Genomic DNA, 14,714 nt, shown 5'->3' with positions numbered 1-14,714 from the left:
GCTCAAAATTGGAAAGCGGAAGGATATCTGACGGATAATACGCTAGTTAAAAAAAACGATGGATCGTGTGGAAATGAATAAGCTTACTATGGAGTTGCAAGAGAAGGAAAAAAGGAGAATTCTATACCGTCTGGGAAAATGTATATAGTTGGATAGATAACAAGAATAATAGTTAATTGTCAGGTGGTGCTCCATTCAAAATTCAAGAAAGAAAAACTTAAAGACTCTTTAGATTAGAGCAAAGATGTCTTTTACTGAAAAATGAAGTGGTAGCATCAAATAGAATTCTGAATCTGAGGAATTAGGCGCGCAGATCACATATACAAAGTGTTGGAAACGTTCCCAGCCCTCATAGTTCAAACAAGTCTTCCAAATAAAAGTTGTGAATATGATCATGTGGGCATCTTCAGGTGGTGATGAGGCCTCTGTTGACCTTGGCATATTTTGATAAAGATTTGCAGCTGTGCAGAGAAAAGAAAGCTAAGCGAGGAATAGAAAGTTAAGAGCAGGAATTTATACTCCCCCCCCCCACTCCTCATTTACACAACACAAGAATGTAACACCTCCAGCTCTCTTCCCAGACCATAGCCCCCCTCCTCCCCCCGTTACTTATGGCAGCCGAAAGATGCAAAGCAGTAGTAGAAGATCTTGAAGGCTGACATTAATATGAATAATGTATATATGTATATAGATATGAATAAGATGGGAAAAAAAAATCGATGCCACAATGTATTGTTCCGTTCATGAGCTCAGCTCCTTTTAATGATCCTCAGGACTGACCTTGACTGGGGGTAGACCTTCCAAATGATCCTGCATGGAAGTCCACGTTATGCTACCCATGAACAGGGAGAGATTACAAAGAGTAAGGATAAGCAATTGGTAGACTGTCTGGAGGGCTCCCCGGTGCTCTCTGAACTTGGTTGCTTTCTTGCGGACATTTCATTACCCAAACTAGGTAACTTCATCAGTGCTAGTCTCTATTTCTAACACCAGCACGGATGTCGCCCAGTTTGGGTCATGAAACATATACAAGAGAACAACCAAACTCAGAGAGCAACAAGGCCCCCACAGCTCTTCCTCCTCCTCCTCCTCCTCTTCTTCTTTTTCTTCTTCTTTTTCTTCCCTCCTCCTCCTCCCCAAACTTCTATCACTGATGATGTTCCCTAGTTGGGTCATGAAACATCTGCAAGAAAACAGCCGAACTCAGAAAGCACTAAGGACTCCACAGTCTGTCTCCTCCTCCTCCTCCTCCTCCTCCTCCTCTTCTTTTTCTTCTTCTTCCTCCTCCTCCTCTTCCTCCTCTTCCTCCTCCCCCAATCTTCTATCACTGATGATGTTCCCTAGTTGAGTCATGAAACATCTGCAAGGAAACAACCAAACTCAGAAAGCACTAAGGACTCCACAGTCTGTCTGTCTCCTCCTCCTCCTCCTCCTCCTCCTCCTCCTCCTCCTCCTCCTCTTTTTCTTCTTCTTCCTCCTCCTCCTCTTCCTCCTCTTCCTCCTCCCCCCACAACCTTCTATCACTGATGATGTTCCCTAGTTGGGTCATGAAACATCTGCAAGAAAACAGCCGAACTCAGAAAGCATTAAGGACTCCACAGTCTGTCTTCCTCCTCCTCCTCCTCCTCCTCCTCCTCCTCCTCCTCCTCCTCCTCCTCCTCTTCTTTTTCTTCTTCTTCTTCCTCCTCCTCCTCTTCCTCCTCTTCCTCCTCCCCCACAACCTTCTATCACTGATGATGTTCCCTAGTTGGGTCATGAAACATCTGCAAGAAAACAGCCAAACTCAGAAAGCACTAAGGACTCCACAGTCTGTCTGTCTCCTCCTCCTCCTCCTCTTCTTTTCTTTCCTCCTCCTCCTCCTCCTCCTCCTCCTCCTCCTCCTCCTCCTCCTCCTCCTCCTCCTCCTCCCTCTACAAACCCCACTCATTTCTAGATGAGTTTAGCTAGCTGAGTCATGAAACGCCTGCCAGAGAAGAACCAAGGACCTCCGACTTCAATCCTCAACTACAAATCCTTCCCTCCTTTTTTCAGTCCTGGGCTGAATCCTGCAATCTGGATGGGACCTCGGGCTCCGCTGACCACAGGCTAGCAATGATGGTCTTATAGCTGATGTCGGCTTGTTGTCTCTTTTTTTGTTTTTACAGGGGAACTGTGGATTCCGAGGGAGACTGGGCCTTTAAGCAGGGGGCACAGGCTCCGCACCCTGCGGTAAGTACCTGGTTCCCCCGTGGCTTCTGCGTGTCCCAGGGCATGGCTAGAAAAGGGCCTCAGCAGCCCAGCCGCCGGCAAGATTAGCCAAAATGATTAGCAACATCTCATCCCAATGTTGGAAGTGTGATCAAACCCCGGGTACTTATTATCACATGTGGTGGACCTGTACGAAAGCTAGAAAAATATTGGAGGTTGAAAATACATACAGGGTTGGAAAAGAGGATTAAGCCACATATAGACTTGAAACTGGGAATATTTTTGTTGGGTAGAATGCCAGAAGGATATGATCAAAGGGGACTGTATATCTAATTTTGCATGTAGTGACGTCTGCAAAGATTGTATTTACACAATATTGGAAAAATGAGAACATCCCACCCGATGAGGATGTAATTCGGAAAATATTGGACCGTGCAGAGATGAATAGATTGACGTTCAAAATAAAGGAGAAAGAAGACACAAAATATTGTTTAACATGGAACAGATTTTATGAGTGATTAGAGATAAGAGGTGGACACCCTTAGAAAGATTATTGTTATGAAAGAATTAAATACGAAGAGGGCTGATAATTAGAAACATGTTGATATAATTCATAGAACTATAAATAAGCTAATATTTATTTTGAATAATAATTTTAACATTTAGTTAAAATTATTTTGTTACCCTATCATTATTGTTACTAGTACATATGTTGGTATTTCTGTATAGAATCTCATCTGCCATCATCAGGCTTCTGTATTGTGTTCGTCTGTGAGTCAGACTTTTACAGTTGTTTCAGTTTTAAATTTGGGGCTAGCCTATTGCTGTGCCAGAATGGTTTTTTCTTCATCCTGATTGGTTGGGAGTCTTGGTCTGTGTTTATTGGTCTTGGAGTTTGCTGTGTTCTGCTTGATTGGTGTTTCTAATATCTTCTGTCTGTTTTGTGGCTCTTTTTGTATCTTGATTGGCTGGCAACATTGTGTTACTTTATTGGAGGCCTTTAGTGCAGCTTGGCTCTGGATAAATGCTGCACCAATCAAGCAGAACACAGCAAACTCCAAGATCAATAAACACAGACCAAGACTCCCAACCAATCAGGGTGAAGAAAAAACCATTCTGGCACAGCAGTAGGCTAGCTCCAAATTTAAAACTGAAACGGCTGTGAAAGTCTGACTCACAGACGAACACAATACAGAAGCCTGATGGCAGATGAGATTCTGCCGAAATGTTGCTACAACTTTAAAAGCACAACTACAATGACGTGGGAAAATACCCGAACAAAGCTGAATGCCATAGATATATACACATACTGTATATACACACACACACACTCTAGATGGATAATCTGAGAATTTACACAAATTATAAGTGAGGGCTATGGAGATGAAGCACAAAAGGCTTGTAACCAACCGACACACTGTATGTAACTGGAAGATAGCTTTATGTTTTATGTTTTGTTTGTGTATGTTTGTTTAAAAAATAAAAATTATTTTTTTAAAAAACCCCAACCACCTCACTTAACGACCGCCTCACTTCTTAACAACCGCCTCATTAACACCTGCAACAATTTACTTCACGACTCCGGCCAGGAAGTTCGTGGAATGGCCAGTTAACCCATTTCTTGCTTAGCCACAGGAACATTGGGTTCCCTTGTGGTCGTAAAGTGAGGCATGATAACGGATGTTGCGGTCCTTCACCCAGATGAGACTTCCGGGCATCCTGAGCAAGGCCGGGCGCCTCTGCTCATCCCACCGGCACCTGATGAAGTCGGCAGATTTTTACGACGAAGCCCGTTGCAAACAGCTGGAGGAGCAGATCAACTACGACCACTTGCAAAAACTGGAGCGGACGTTCCGAGAAGCGGACGTGGATGGAGAAGGTGAGGGAAGGGCCTGTCCGGTGGGTGGAAAGTGTGGGACTCACCCTGCACTTTGAAGACTGCATGACCTCTAGAGGCCCCAAGGGGTCTTTTTTTTTTTTTCTTTCAAGAAGCAACTGGACTTTCTGGTTTTTTTTTCTTTGGAAGATGTTTCACTTCTCATCCAAGAAGCTTCTTCAGTTCTGACCAAAAGGTGGAGGATGGAAGGATTTATGCTTCTTGCAGACAGCTGGTCATTTGCATCCTTTTAGAGGTCGTTGAGGCCCCTTGGAGGTTTATCTGTGTCACCTGAAGGTCACCTGAGTGGTGTGCTAATGGTTCCTGTACTCTGCAATTTTTCCCCCCCTGGAAATCCATTTATATACTTCAATGACCCGCTAAAAGGATGCAAATGACCAGCTGCCTTGCAAGGAGCATAAATCTTTCCCTTCCCCCACCTCATCCTGTCAGAACCGAAGAAGCTTCTTGGATGAGAAGCGAAATGCCTTCAAAGAAAAAAAAAACCAGAAAGTCTTGAAAAAAAACAAACAGGCCCCTTTGAGACAACCATGACCTGGAGGACGGAGAATCTCTACAGACTTTTAACAACTTGAGATCTTCTCCCAAGTTCCTGGAAACCCCCAAGGAGAAAAACGAGTCCTTCTTGGCGGTCTTCAGGGCCCGGGGAGAAGATCTCCACACAGGTTGGCTTCTCGTTTTGGGTTCTCGGCAGGACTTGACATGGAACGGTTCCGCAAAGCGATCAAGAAAATCCTGGGAGAACTTTCCGACGAAGACGTGGACGTCATTTTCATGAAGGTGGACGCCAACTGCGACGGCTCTGTGGATTGGGTAGGGGGCCTTCTTTGGACTTCCCTCATTTTCTCCAGCCCTTCCAAAGAGGTCCACCTCCACCTCTTCTTTCTGCTAAGGAGGGATGGACCATCCCGGTAGGTGGCCACCTGTCTCCGCCAAAGGGAGGCCCACCGGGGACTACAAAGCCCCTCATCTTGGTTCCCCCGTGGTTTCTGGGTTCCATCCGTTGTCCCTGATGGCTCTTCCCCCCCCCCTTTCTCAGGCCCATCTACCCCGGGCTTGGATGGTCGCTTGAGGGCTCTTTGGAATCAAGGAGACTGTTGGGCTTACTCTTCCCCAAAGCACCTGGAGTAAATGAGGCCTAACTAGAGGGAGCATCTCCTTGCAGGAGGAGTACCTGAATTACATGCTCCGGGAATATCGTGGGAAGGATGACATGCTGAAGAGCAAGTGGCTTCCCGAGTTCCAGACAAACATGAAGAGCATCTCAGTGTAAGAGGATCCTTGAGTGTGGCCTCCATAAACAACTGCTACTCCTTCTCCTCCTCCTCCTACTTCTTCTTTCTCCTCCTCCTCCACCTCCTCCTCCTCCTCTCCTCCTCCTCCTCCTCCTTCTTTCTTCTTCTTCTCCTTCTTCTCCTCCTTCTTCTTCTCCTCCTTCTCCTTCTTCCTCTTCTCCTTCCTCTTTCTTCTTCCTTCTTGTTTATTTTTATTTATTTGATTTGTCAATCGCTTACAAAAAATATGTATAAATTAGTATAAATATCTTCCTCCTCACCTCTTCCTTCTTCTTCCTCCTCCTCCTCCTCCTCCTCCTCCTCTCTCCTCCTCCTCCTCTTCTCCTCCCTCCTCCTCCTCCTCCTCCTTATCTCCCTCCTCCTCCTCCTCCTCCTCCTCCTCCTCTTCTTCTCTCCTCACCTCCTTCCTTCTCCTCCTCCTCCTCCTCTCCTCCTCCTCTTCCTCCTCTTTTCTTTTTCTTCCTCCTCCTCTTCTTCTTTTCTCTTATCTTCTTCCTTCTCCCTCCTTCTTCTTCTTCTTCTTCTTCTTCTTCTTCTTCCTCCTCACCTATTCCTCCTCCTCCTCTTCTCTTCTCATCTTCCTTTTTCTTTTTCCTCCTCCTCCTCCTCCTCCTCCTCCTCCTCCTCCTCCTCCTCCTCCTCCTCCTCCTCCTCCTCCTCCTCTTCTTTTCCTTATCTTCCTCCTCCTCCTCCTCCTCCCCTCCTCCTCCTTCTTCCTCCTCACCTATTCCTCCTCCTCCTCCTCTCATCTTCTTCTCTTCTTTTCCTCTCCTCCTCCTCTTTTCCTTCTTTTTCTTCTCCTCCTCTTCTTCTTCCTTCCTTATCTTCCTCCTCCTCCTCCTCTCCTCCCCCTCCTCTTTCTCCTTCTCCTTCTCCTTCCTCTCTTTCTTCTTCTTCTTCCTCCTCACCTATTCCTCCTCCTCCTTCTCCTCCTCCTCCTTCCTCCTCCTCCTCCTCCTCCTCCTCCTCCTCCTCCTCCCTCCTTCTCCCCTCCTCCTCTCCTCCTTCCTCCTTTCCCACCTTACTAGCAACTTGGGAATCTTCATCCAGCTGTCCTCTTCCTCCCCGTCCCCCTCCCCGACCATCCTGTCCCTCTATGGGGCAATTGAGAAAGACCCCAAGAGACGCCCCATTTATGGGCTGCCTGTCCCCCTCCCTCCCCTCCCTCCCCCTCCCCCTCCCCCCTGCAGGTCCCACTCGGAGGACATTGTCCGGATCCAGTTCTTCCCCACCCAATCTCGGGGCGTGATGGACCACAGGGAGAAGTCGTGGAAAGGGAGCAGCCGGCCTGCCTCGGGACGATTCCTGACCGTCAGCCGAGATGGAATCTTGCATTACTGGAGCGACGCCTTTAAGATGCTCCGGACTGTATATGTAGGTGGCTCCGTTGCTTATGGGGGGGAGGGTGGGGGGTGTCCAGGAACCCCCCACCCCTGAGGAAGCCCCCACCCCCTTGGTATCCCTTGGCACTTATGGATGGAAGCTGAGCAAGGAGAGAAGCAACCAGGAACGAAAGACACGTTTCCTAGCAGTAAAGACAATTCACCAGTGGAACTACTCGCCACCAGAAGTTGTGGCTGCTCCATCACACTCCTGTTTCTTTTTTTTAACTTTTTATCTTTCAAAAAATATCTCTTTCGATGAACGGTGTGGTTCAAGGTTTTTACAATTCCATACAAACATGACCTTAGTTGCTTATTCATCTTTCACATTTAATTTCATATCATATCATTACATTTATAATTTCTATACATTTTCTCAAAAAAAAAAGCTCTTATATTCTTCACACTTATTATACTGTATATATTTTCGATTCACATCTTAGCTTCTTTCATTTTTCTTCAGATATTCTCGTGCCTCGTTTATATAATATTTAAAAATCTTATTTCTTTGTCCTGCACTCATTGTACTTATACTTTTTATCTGTCGCATTTGCAAATTCGTGGCGTGCTCTCAGTTCATTGTTCAAAAAAATTCCATCATAGTTTTAATAATTCAAAGATTCAAAGATCTCCCCCTTCAACTACTAATTTGAGTGTACCACCCCTTTGTCTTATACATCATTCAATTAACTCAGGGATTTGGACTAGATGACCTCCAGGGTCTCTTCCAACTCTGTTATCCTGACAGAACAATAAATCAATGGAGCGACTTGGCTCCAGAAGTTGTGTCTGCTCCGTCACTGGAGGCTTTTAAAGAAGAGACTGGACAGTCACTTGTCTGAAATGGTGTACAATCTCCTGCTTGAGCAGGGGGTTGGGATAGATGACCTCATAGGTCCCTTCCAACTCTGTTATTCTGTTCACGTGTTCTCCACTAGAAAGCAGGATAAGAAGCAACGGATGGAAGCGAATCAAGGAGAGAAACAACCAAGAACTAAGGAGAATTCTTTCTAACAGTTGGAACAATTAATGGAATGACTTGCCTTCAGAAATTGTAAATGTTCCACCATTTGAGTCCCAAAGGTGTTTTCCTTTTCAACTGGACTTTCTGGTTTTTCTTTGAAGATGTTTCACTTCTCATTTCAGAAGCTTCTTCAGCTCTGACTAGATAATAGAGAATGGAAGGATTTAGACTCCTTGCAATCATTTGCGTCTCTCAGGTGACCCCGAGGACACAGATAAAACCTCCAAGTGGCCTCAACGACCCTCCAAAAGGATGCAAATGACCAGCTGTCTGCAAGGAGCATAAATCCTTCCATCCTTCACCCTCCAGTCAGAGCTGAAGAAGCTTCTTGGAGGAGAAGTGAAACGTCTTCCAAAGAAGAAAAAATAAGAAAGTCCAGTTTTTTTCTGAAAAAAATAAATAAATGCACCTTTGGGACAATCATGACCTGAAGGAGGGAGAATCTCCGTAGAAATTCATCACTGGAGGTTTTTAAGAAGAGATTGGACAGCCGTTTGTCCGGAATGATATGGGGTCTCCTTCTTGGGCAGGGGGGTTGGACTAGAAGACCTCCAAAGTCCCTTCCACCTCTGTTATTCAACTCTGTTCTATCTTCTCATTCCTCACCATAGCTGGACCAGACTAAGCGACGTCACAGTTTGAAGCTCTGGGTGATTGACATGTTGTGCCTGCCGAACCTTAACCTTTTGGCGGTTTCCACCACAGACCAGGATATTGGTAAGCTAATTGCCATGATGACCCCTTGGTTTGGGTCCCTGGGGGGGCGGGGGGAGGCTGTGTGTGGGTCTCCATGTGCTAAAAATAACCAGGCTTTCCCCTTGAAGAATGATGGCATTTCCTCTAATAAACTAATGGTGTCCAACTGTTGGAAGAAAATATCCTTCTGGGTTCAGGTCCAAGTGGGGAAAAAAGACACTGGAAACATGGAGGCTGTTTGGAAAGATGGTTTAATGGTGGACAGGAGGACCACGTGGCCTGGAGCTCCAGAGTGAGAAAGGAAGGATGATCCCATGCTTCAAGGTGAAGGAAGAGATCAAGAAAAAAGGGCTGAGGTGCTGAGAGTCCCTGGGTTTTATAATATATATATAAGAGGGATATGACATCGAAGCTTCACCCAAGTGCCAATAAAAGAAGCCTTGACAGCCATCCAAAACAAATACAACCCCCCCAAGCACATCCTAGATCTGACCAACCACTGCCTATCCAATACATACTTCACCTACAATGGACAAAAATACAAACAAATAGAAGGAGCACCCATGGGATCACCCCTCTCACCTGTCATCGCAAACCTCTACATGGAACATTTTGAAACACAAGCTCTGGAAAAATACGACCACAAACCCAAATTCTGGCTCAGATACGTAGATGACACCTTCATAATCTGGCCACATGGGAAAGAAAAACTGAACAACTTCCTCACACACCTCAACAGCCTACACCCCAAAATACAATTCACCATGGAAACAGAAGCCAACAACCAACTTCCCTTCCTAGATATCTTGGTATACAAAAGATCCAATGGCTCCCTAGGACACACCATCTACCAGAAGAAAACACATACTAACCGCTATCTACATGCACTCTCACACCACCACCCAGCACAGATCAATTCCGTAGCCAAGACACTCATCTCCAGAACAAAATGCTTAGCCGATGAACAACACCAAAAAACCGAACTACACACTCTCACCAACGTACTTACAGCCAATGGATTCCAAAGAAAGAAGATTACCCACCTAATCCAAAAAGAAACCCCAACCAAAATCCAAGACAGAGAACAAGAAAACGGCAAAGCCCTCCTCCCATATATAAAAGGCACTACAGACAAAATTAGCAAGATCCTCCAAAAACACAACATCAAAACAGCATTCTGCACAAACAGAAAAATATCCACCATCCTAAGAAACCCCAAAGACAAAATCGAATTAGAAAACCAAGGAGTATACGAATCCCCTGCACTGCCTGCCCTACCACATACATTGGACAAACTAACAGAAGAATAAGTGCACGCATTGAAGAACATAAGAACTCAATCAAAAAAGAAGAAACGACCTCTTCCTGGTCCAACACCTCAAAGCCACAGGACATGAAATTGATTTTAAAAATACCAGAACCATCGCCAAAACCGAACACTTCAACAGCAGAATAATCAGAGAAGCCATAGAGATAGAAAACGCCCACACAGCATGAACAAACGAGATGACACCTCCCGCCTTCCAGCCATTTGGAAACCCGCCCTCATGAACAGACGAGTACCTAACATGAAGAAGGACACCAGACCCACACCCATGAGAGCCACACAAGATGCCACCACCACACTTCCATGTAGAAAACAGACTCACACCCACTCAGAAGATGAGACACGACCATGGACCAGAAGCTGCACTGCAGCTGCATCACTACCCACTTCAAACCCCTCCGAGCCATACATGAAGCAAACCGACACCCACTATGAAGATGCAGCACGACCACGAACTCGAAGCCAAACAGCAAGATCACAACTCACCAGCTCAAATCCCCAGCAACTAAGACTAACCTGAGCACAACCAAGCCCCCACCTGAACAGAACACGCCTCCAAACAATCAGAACACGGCTAACCCCCAACCAATCAGAACACAGCCAAACCCCTACCAATGAGAACACACCCCACCCAATCAGAACACAGCCAAGCCCCCACCCAATCAAGTCCCACCCCACTGGCAGTTAAAAGGAGGAAGCAGCTGCAATCTCACATTACTCTGAGAAGCACAGAGCCGGAGACAGAAGCCTGAAGATGATGAATGAGACTTCATCGAAACGTTGCCTAGATACTCGAATCTTACGTGGGAGAAAACCCGAACAACCAAAGATCCACATACTAATCAGATCCTCAGAAAATAAATATACATATATATATATATATATTTTCTGAGGATCTCGCAGAAGTGGATCTTTTATTCGGTTTTTCTCGTAGATGAGTATCTACACGGATGAGTCTCATACTCTGTGCTCTAGAGTTAAAGCACAGAGCCGAAGACACAAGCCTGAAGATGATGAATGAGACTTCACAAACGTTGCCTAGATACTTCCAATCTTACGTGGAGAAAACCTGAATAACCAAAGACACACACACACACACACACACACACACATATATATTTGTTTTCTTAAGTTTTCACAGGTACTTACATGTATGGCATTCAGCTTTGTTTGGGTATTTTCCCACATCATTGTAGTTGTGCTTTTAAAGTTGATGATGGCAGATGAGATTCTGTCGAAATTGCTACAACTTTAAAAGCACATCTACAACTTTAAAAGCACAACTTCTACAATGCGTGGAAAATACCTGAACAAAGCTGAATCTACACACACACACACACACACACACACACACATATATATATATATAAGTTTTTAAAGTTTTCTGGGTACTTACATGTATGGCATTCAGCTTTGTTCGGTATTTTCCCATATTTTAGTTGTGCTTTTAAAGTTGTAGAATGTTTTGGCAGAATCTCATCTGCCATCATCAGGCTTCTGTGTAATCTATATATATTAATATACATATTTATATATATATTTTCTAGTGTTGTGCAAATACAATTCTCGCTAATTTTACAAAATGTAAAATTAAATATACATTCCCTTTGTCATATTTTTTCTGGCAATATACCTAACAGAAATATTTCTGGCTTTAAATCTATAGGTTGCGTTATCATTTTCTCTAACCATGGATGTATGTATGTATGTAACCAAGCGTGTGAATTTTGATCAGGTGGGGACCACGGGGATATGACATGAAAAGTGTGAAAAATGGTCACCAATCTTATTTTTTTCAGTGCCGTCGTTAACTTCAGACGGTCACTAAACGAATTGCAAGTCAAAGACAATCTGTAGCCCTATTTTTTTTTTTTAAAAAAAAAGCAATTTTCAATTTTATGTCGCTTCTGCACTGCAACCCCAGTCGGAACCCAAATATTTGTTTGCTTTATTACAAGTCCTGCCAAAAATTACATCCCCATCTTTCCTCGGAGAAATCTTGGTATTCATTTTTGACAATTGCTCAGGTGCCAAGGACCAAAGATGCACCAATTTTATAGATGTTTTCTTTCAGTTTCTAACTCAGGGTCAATGTTAAGCGGTGTGTCTATCTATTTTCCCACGGCTCAAGCCTTATATTGTACCCAAAGTTTCTTGCAATTTCACTATGTTAAGTTTCTCATATCCTGCTTGGGGAGGGGGCTTTTTGGGATGGCTTTCCCCCGTTAAGGAAGTTTTAGGAAGGGGGAAATATTGACCCCCAAAGCAAAAGTCTTTCTCCCAGTGGGGGGGCAAGCTATACAGAGGGAGGAAGGGGAGATCACCTCGGAAGACCCGTTTCCTAAGTCCAGGGAGTCCCGCAGAAGTGAGAAGTTCATTTTCCTTTGAGTTGCTAATTCCAGAATAGAGGAATGCAGCTCCCTCCTCCACCTGGTGGGAAGGACCGGTTGGGTCTGCCCTAGATCAGAAAGTTGAGGCTGGAAGGGACCCTGGAGGTCTTCTACTCCAACCCCCTGCCCAAGGCAGGAGGCTTTGCATCATCTGGGTTGAAAAGGTCTACTCTGGAAAACCTCCAGTGATGGAGCATCCACGGCTTCTTGAGGGGAGTCGTTTAATTGATGATTTGTTCTCACAGTTGTGAAATTTCTCTTTAGTTTTAGGTAGGATCATCCCTCTGGGGAGCTTCCACCTGTTGCCTTCCCTTCCTTCCTTCCTTCCTTCCTTCCTTCCTTCCTTCCTTCCTTCCTTCCTTCCTTCCTTCCCTCCCTCCCTCGTTCATTCATTCGTTCATTCGTTCGTTCATTCCTTCCCCTTCCTTCTCACTATTTTCCTTTTTTCTACATTATATCCTTCCTTCCTTCCTTCCTTCCTTCCTTCCTTCCTTCCTTCCTTCCTTCCTTCCTTCCTTCCTTCCTTCATTCGTTCCTTCCCCTTCCTTCTCAGTATTTTCCTTCTTTCTACATTATATTCTTCCTTCCTTCCCTTGTTCACATTCGTTCCTTCATATATTCGTTCCTTCCCCTTCCTTCTCAATATTTTCCTTCTTTCTACATTATATTCTTCCTTCCTTCCTTCCTTCCTTCCTTCCTTCCTTCCTCCCTCCCTCCCTCCCTCCCTCCTCCCTCCTCCTGTCTCTCTTTCTTCCTCCTTCCTTCCTTCCTTCCTTCCTTCCTTCCTTCCTTCCTTCCTTCCTTCCTTCCTTCCTTCCTTCCTCCCTCCCTCCCTCCCTCCCTCCCTCCCTCCCTCTCTCTCTCTCTCTCAGGGGTGTCCCATTCCTAAGTGTGGGGCCGCTGCCTTCTCCCTCCTTTCCCCCCAGAGTTCTTTGACATTGGAGGCAGCAAATGCGACCGGCTCTTTTCCTTGGTCGATCTGGACGGATGCGCCACCGCCATGGACTACTGGTAGGTCTGGCTGTGGGATGGGAGATTGGAAGGCCCGGCTAGGTGACCTCCCCCTGCTGGGGGCATCTGTGGACCCAGAGGAGCCCTGGCTCAAGAACCACCCAGAGCCACATCAAATGCTTCTCTCACGTGGCTTTCCCTGTCAGTGTGGGTGGGAATCGGTGGACGGGGGGTGTTGGTCCCACCCACACTGACAAGGCAAGCCGTTCTTCCTAGGCTGGACTAGATGATCCCTGAGGTCCCTTTCAACTCCGCGATTCCAGAATTGTGGTTGAAGATCTTTCACTGATAATGTGACCTAGTTGGGCAGGAAACATCTGCAAGAAGATAGCCAAGTTCAGAGAACCTCAAGGAACCCAGTGTTCTCCTCCTCCTCCTCCTCCTCCTCCTCCTCCTCCTCCTCCCTTTCCTCTCCTCCTCCTCAAATGCCACTCCCTACTAGCACTGATGATGTTCCCTAGTCAGGCCATGAAACATCTGCACGAAATCAACTAAGCTCAGAGAGCACCAAGACCTCATAGCGCTCCTCCTCCTCCTCCTCCTCCTCCTCCTCCTCCTCCTCCTCCTCCTCCTCCTCCTCCTCCTCCTCCTCCTCCTCCTCCTCCTCGCTTCTCACTCCTTTCCAGCCCTGATGACAGTACCTTGGTTGCTAATGAAATGTCTTCAAGGAAATGCCCAAGCGCAGAGGGCCCCAAGGACCCCCATAGGGGTCTCCCGCAGGCTGCCCACCAATTGGCCAGTCTCCCTCATGCCTTTGCCAGTCTGGGTGCCCGTAGCCCTAACCTCTTTCTCGCTCCTTCCTGTTTGAACTAGGACAGATGGGTGCAAAGGGGTTTTCTGCGTCGGAGACCTGAAGGGCAACGTCCTGATTTTCACCTCCACCGATGTGGTCACCAACGGCCTCTTCAACATCCGTAGCTTCATAGGTGAGACGCCAGACGGCAGCAGGGAGGGAGGGAGGGACGGACCTGGGACCTGGATTGAAGGGCTCCCCCTGGGTGGGGCTGGCACGCAGGACCAGAAAACTAAACTCTTCACACCTAAAGACTAAAGCTACCTTCACAGGCCGTCCTTGACTTACACGGATTCACTGAGTGGCCATTCAAAGTTACTGTTCTGACCTAGACCTTCCCAAGATCATGAAGCCGAACTCCTCGTCCCTGATAAAACCCCTTTTTATTTAGGTTCAAGGGAATTTCTCTCCAGCAAAGTCCCGGCCAACGGTCTTTCAAGAGATTTCACAACCACAGACCTTGATCAGGCTTGGAGAGTTGCCAGGCTGATAGCTCCCAAACGCCACGCTGTAGCAGCAATGACTTGGCAAGGAGTCAGGAAGAGATCTTCACCCTCATGAATTGAATGAATTGTCTCCTGCAAACCCCACTCCCCTTTCACTCCTCTTTTATTCCCTTTGGAAGGGGTCATTTACCGTCCACCTGAGCCTTTACTCACTCCCCTTGTTCCTTAGCTGTTCCCTTCATCTGGCAGCTCTGTGCATGCGCACA

The 14,714-nt window shown here is 46.2% G+C and overlaps 1 protein-coding gene and 1 long non-coding RNA gene across 2 annotated transcripts in view; one reads left to right on the top strand and one right to left on the bottom strand.

Annotated features, from left to right (window-relative positions):
• LOC148125983 (uncharacterized) overlaps nt 1-14,714 on the bottom strand; it is a 352,312-nt gene that overhangs the window by 127,407 nt on the left and 210,191 nt on the right. The gene's annotated exons all lie outside the window — the stretch shown is intronic.
• Nucleotides 1-14,714, top strand: part of EFCAB8 (EF-hand calcium binding domain 8) — a 55,228-nt gene that overhangs the window by 760 nt on the left and 39,754 nt on the right. The window contains exons 2-9 of the mRNA XM_087928690.1: nt 2,145-2,208; nt 3,889-4,090; nt 4,779-4,897; nt 5,250-5,353; nt 6,570-6,753; nt 8,397-8,502; nt 13,125-13,209; nt 14,023-14,135. Of these exons, the coding sequence (XP_087784816.1) occupies nt 2,145-2,208; nt 3,889-4,090; nt 4,779-4,897; nt 5,250-5,353; nt 6,570-6,753; nt 8,397-8,502; nt 13,125-13,209; nt 14,023-14,135 (977 nt within the window). The remainder of the gene's footprint in view (nt 1-2,144; nt 2,209-3,888; nt 4,091-4,778; nt 4,898-5,249; nt 5,354-6,569; nt 6,754-8,396; nt 8,503-13,124; nt 13,210-14,022; nt 14,136-14,714) is intronic.

The sequence above is a fragment of the Pseudonaja textilis genome, chromosome 3 (assembly GCF_049901715.1).
Source record: "Pseudonaja textilis isolate UNSWEBS1 chromosome 3, rPseTex1.2, whole genome shotgun sequence".
NCBI classification, from domain to species: Eukaryota; Metazoa; Chordata; class Lepidosauria; order Squamata; family Elapidae; genus Pseudonaja; species Pseudonaja textilis.
The sequence above is the reverse complement of the archived record's forward strand: the minus strand, read 5'-3'. Positions and strand labels throughout refer to the sequence as shown.